Source organism: Centruroides sculpturatus, unplaced genomic scaffold (assembly GCF_000671375.1).
Source record: "Centruroides sculpturatus isolate CEXI.00-Female unplaced genomic scaffold, Cexi_2.0 scaffold634, whole genome shotgun sequence".
NCBI lineage: Eukaryota > Metazoa > Arthropoda > Arachnida > Scorpiones > Buthidae > Centruroides > Centruroides sculpturatus.
Window position 1 is genome coordinate 59,893 of NW_019384759.1, and position 4,621 is coordinate 64,513.

The window sequence follows — 4,621 nt, forward strand, 5'->3', positions numbered from 1 at the left end:
TATATATATATATATATAATTATATAGCCTATAAGAATAAGACGAGGTATACTTCCTTGTTAAGTAACAGAAATAAAATATAAGTACTGTACACTACTTGCATGCACATTTATTTGTTTATAAATAAATATAACGTATAAAACAAGCTTCTATTACAATATTAATATAAAGCTTTAGTACTGTATTATACAGTACAAAAATTTATTTTCACGTTGCACAAGGAATAAATTATTATTTATACTTTACGAATTGGAGTCGATGATCTCAGAAGTTTCCTTTTAGACTTTTTTACAAAAAAAAGTTAATAAAATATATTCTTAACTTACATTTTTCGTAGTAAACATTATTTTCTTCTGGTTTTACTTCACGGCAATCGACCAATTTATGTAATATATTCAAGGGTAATTTTAAATATAAGCTTATAAAACGTTTAAGAGCGATAACAAGCCAGTAGAAAGTTACCTTTCAAAATGGTGGAAATAGGCCACTCGTTAGCCATCTGTCGGTAATTTTTCCTATTACATTTTCCTCTTTCGTTAGTAAATTATGTTATTTTAACATAATTCGGTAAATGCAATTATCAATAAACTAATAATTATTATTATAATCGATTTTATACATTAAATACTTTTCGGTGAGAAGTTTCTCGTAAGGTCATTGACATTTTTCAGTCTACGTATGTAGGTCTGTAGGTCGATAGTAAAATATTTGTATATGCTTATGTTATGACCTTCTTAAAAACTTATATAACTCATTTTACACATTAAGGAAGTGGATTTATTTGAATTATACTGTAGGATTATTATACCTAAGTCATAATAAGTCTTTATAGGATGTAAATATGAAGGAACGAAGTTATTAAAATTTTATAAGTCTACGATTCGAATTTATCTAGAAAATAGCTTAAAGAATTATAAAACTTGGATTTTTACCCTCGAGGAATTTTTATTTTTTTTAAAAAATATTTTTTCATGTCTTCCAGAACAGAAATAATAAAAACAATTCTTGAAAGTTGCTGGGAATTACCGAATTCCGGAAAATTAACATCCATAAAAGTTTATTTTTAACAATATTTATTGATTGTAACCTGTTGAATACATTACAAAATCTTATGAAGAAGACATTATTTATAAAATAAATATTAAAACAGATTTCAGCATTAAAACATTAAAAATATGCTTAATTTATTTTAGAATTTATTCACTTTTACGGATTTGTATTTTAAAAATTTGGCACAGTTTATTTTAAAAAATAAGTTTTCTTAATATTTACAAATTCTTGAATGTACTGTACAAGAAGTTTTAAATTTCAATTAAATAATGTAGTGGCCCAATTTAAATTTCATGCACTGATACGTAGCTTTGTTTCAAAACTTTTGTTATTTAAAAAGGAAAAAATATATAAAAAATTAATTAAAATAATTTAAAAGTAAAACTTTCACGAAATTCTGTACTTATTTTTTTTATTTTGTTTTTAATCAGTTCCAGATATCATGTGCCACTTTTTAGCTCCATCAAATGTTCATTAAACTCAATAGTTTTATTTTTTAATGAATTAAATTATTCTTATTAACTCAATCATACTCCAAAACTGTGTTAGATAATGACATATTAATTAATAAATTGAGAATTAGGTTTTTATATTATAATATAAATACAACTTTATTAATAAACTCATTTAAAATCGTAAGAATTTAATTCGTAAGATAATACATTTATATATAATTTATACAAATATCTTAGTGAATAAGATGATATTTTATGATTTAATTAACAATTAAAAATATATAATATTGATAAGTTTAATGTTGTTAATGTTAAAAATATCACCAACGTTCGTCGTTTTGCTGTTGAATTCTTGTAAATTTTGATGTCAAGATCGATGGTTTGTAGTTATCAGAATTATAATCATAATAATCTGGATAGACACGAAAGTAACGAACAGGAACTACGTAACTGTAAATTGCTCCTTGATTTCCATAATAACCTCCAGGTAAATGATAATTACCGTAACTTCCATATCTTGGATAGTAATTTCCGTAATTGCCATAGCTTCCATAATACGGATAACTAGAATAGGGGCATATTAAATTTTATATATTATTACTTTAAAAATCAGATAATTAATTTAAATCCGATGAATTAAAGTAGCCTAAAGTATAAACTATGATATTCTAGTTTGATAACATACAAAGGAACTGGCCTGCTTTTCTTTGCGAATTTCAAGAACAGGGAATTAATTCCAGTAATTGATAACGTTGTAAAGACGAAGAAACAAAAGAAAAATGTACAACGATTCATTTTTATTTTGAAATTCTGTAAAAATTTCATAAAAAATTATAATACTAAAATGATAAATTTTAAAATTAACAAGGAGTTTTACTTACCTAAAGATGTCTCCTATGTGAGCTAAGCTTTCAGATGGAGGTTCTATATAAACATTGACATGCATTTTCGCTATTTAAATGTTTTTCTTTATTTTAAGGGCGTTCATATCCTGTTCATCAAAACAATTAACCAAACCTAAAAATTATTTTAAATGTAAGAAGGTCGTTAAGAGCAGGTCACATTTAGAAAATGTATACAAACACGACCCTATCATATACAATAAAATTATCAAAATATTAACTGAATTAAGATTAAAAACTTTCCAAAATTTTCAGGAAATATTCTAATAAATACATTATTTGTTTTCAGCTTAAATTTTGTTAAAGTTTTAATTAAAAATATTTTAATTTTTTTTTTGAAAATAGGAGGAACCAGAAATTAAAAAGAAAGGTCACTGACTTAGGAACATTGAGGTCAAACAAAAATAAATTTTTTCTTAACATTCCCACACGTATTTAGAAGGTGTAAAACTTAATTTTTAATTATTTTATCGTTTATTTAAATTAATAATTTTTTAATTAATTATTTAATTAATTATGAATAAAACTAATTAATTTTTTAATCCATGTGATCTCCACGTGTTTAGAGAAATAATCAATTTCAAAATAGAAAATTGATTATTTCTCTGAACACTTGGATTTTGATAGTAGGAAACTGAAATTTATTAATTAAATTTTCATTCATTAAGTCGTGAGTAAAATAATCGATTTCAATTTGAAATTAATTATTTTATTCACGGGTCATTTATTATAAATTATGTAAATTTTAAACACGTGTTCAAAAATGTACATAATTTCTTTTTTTAAATTTATTATTATATCGCAATAAATCTGTAAACACTTTATTCAATTTCAAAATATTTTGATATATTTAATTCGCACTTGACTCATTAATGTTTAATAAATGATATTTAACCTTAATTTAATAAACAGATTATTATTATTATTCGTTTCTTTTTGTATTTTTTCATAAACTTACTGAAATTTTTCAGTATTTCTGTCATGAGAATAGAATATATTTATTAAAATTTGGCTAGTGATCAAAATCTTTCTTATAGTTGTATGAGTTTGTGATTTGTCATTGAAATTTTTAAATTATTAGTTGTTACGCCTATCTACTTTATTATCGTTCTAAGAATTTACGTTTGAATTTATAATTTTTATAATATCTAACGATAAAAAAGTGTTTTAGTTACTGTATTTTATGTCAACGAAAATTAAACACGTGTCGCAGAAATTTTTGGCTAAATTTCAGAAGCTTGTAGTAGGGGAAGCTTAAAAAAAGACCCTAAAAATTACAGGGTCGTTTTATGATTTGAAGCTTAATTATCAAGTTATTAAATGGCGTCATTTCCGTTTTTTTAAGTCTTTAAGCTTAAGCTTTTAAAGTCTATCGAACAACTCATTTTTTAAAATTAATCCATTTTAATTTAATTAATTAATGCAGCCAAGAACGCCTTTATAGCTGTTCATCAGTGGCTTCGAGAAACAGGCATCTTCAACAATCATCATTGATAGAGGAAGAGCAAGAACAGCACCAACACCGGATATGGTGGAACATATTATTGCTAGAATCCTGATAAATAGTCCTACAATAGGCGCTACTCATTCAAGTGTGTGGCAAATTCTTCATGAAATCCAATTGTATCTATCTCGTATAGAATATACAGTGAGTGCAGGCATTTGTACCTCATGATTTACCACCACGATTACAATTTTGTCAATGGTGTCTGCGAAGAAAGAGCCTCGTTTTCTCATGACGATCTTTTCATATTGAAGCGGTATGATGCAGTACAGACTTTTAAAAAATAGAAATAACGTCACTATACTTTGACGCTTAATAACTCGCTTCAGATTAAAAAAAGGCCCTTGACATTTTTATTCAGGCTTATAGATGGGTTTTCCCTTAAAAGACCTCTGAAATTTGGCTAAACATTCATAAAACACCCTGTATAATTAGACCTACAATTAATCATATGTACAATACAGTATATTTATAAGCAAAAATAATGACTCAAAAATAACATTACAATCTAAAAATAAGCTTTCCTATGTAGAAAGTTTGTCTACGAATAATTTTTCTAATAATAATTTTGTATAAATAGAAAAAGAAAATGCAGTAAAAATGACTTCCATAGACTTAAATTTCATTTATTTCTTGACATAATTAATTAATTTAAATTATAATTATTATATTAAAATTAAATATTTCTATTATATAAACAAGATTAGCAT

At 24.7% G+C, this 4,621-nt stretch overlaps 1 protein-coding gene across 1 annotated transcript in view; it reads right to left on the reverse strand.

The window, feature by feature from the left end:
* Window positions 1-834, reverse strand: part of LOC111628764 — a 1,832-nt gene extending 998 nt beyond the window's left edge. The window contains exon 1 of the mRNA XM_023372608.1: window positions 327-834. Within this exon, the coding sequence (XP_023228376.1) occupies window positions 327-344 (18 nt within the window). The 5' untranslated portion in view covers window positions 345-834. The remainder of the gene's footprint in view (window positions 1-326) is intronic.
* Window positions 835-4,621: the final 3,787 nt, after the last annotated feature.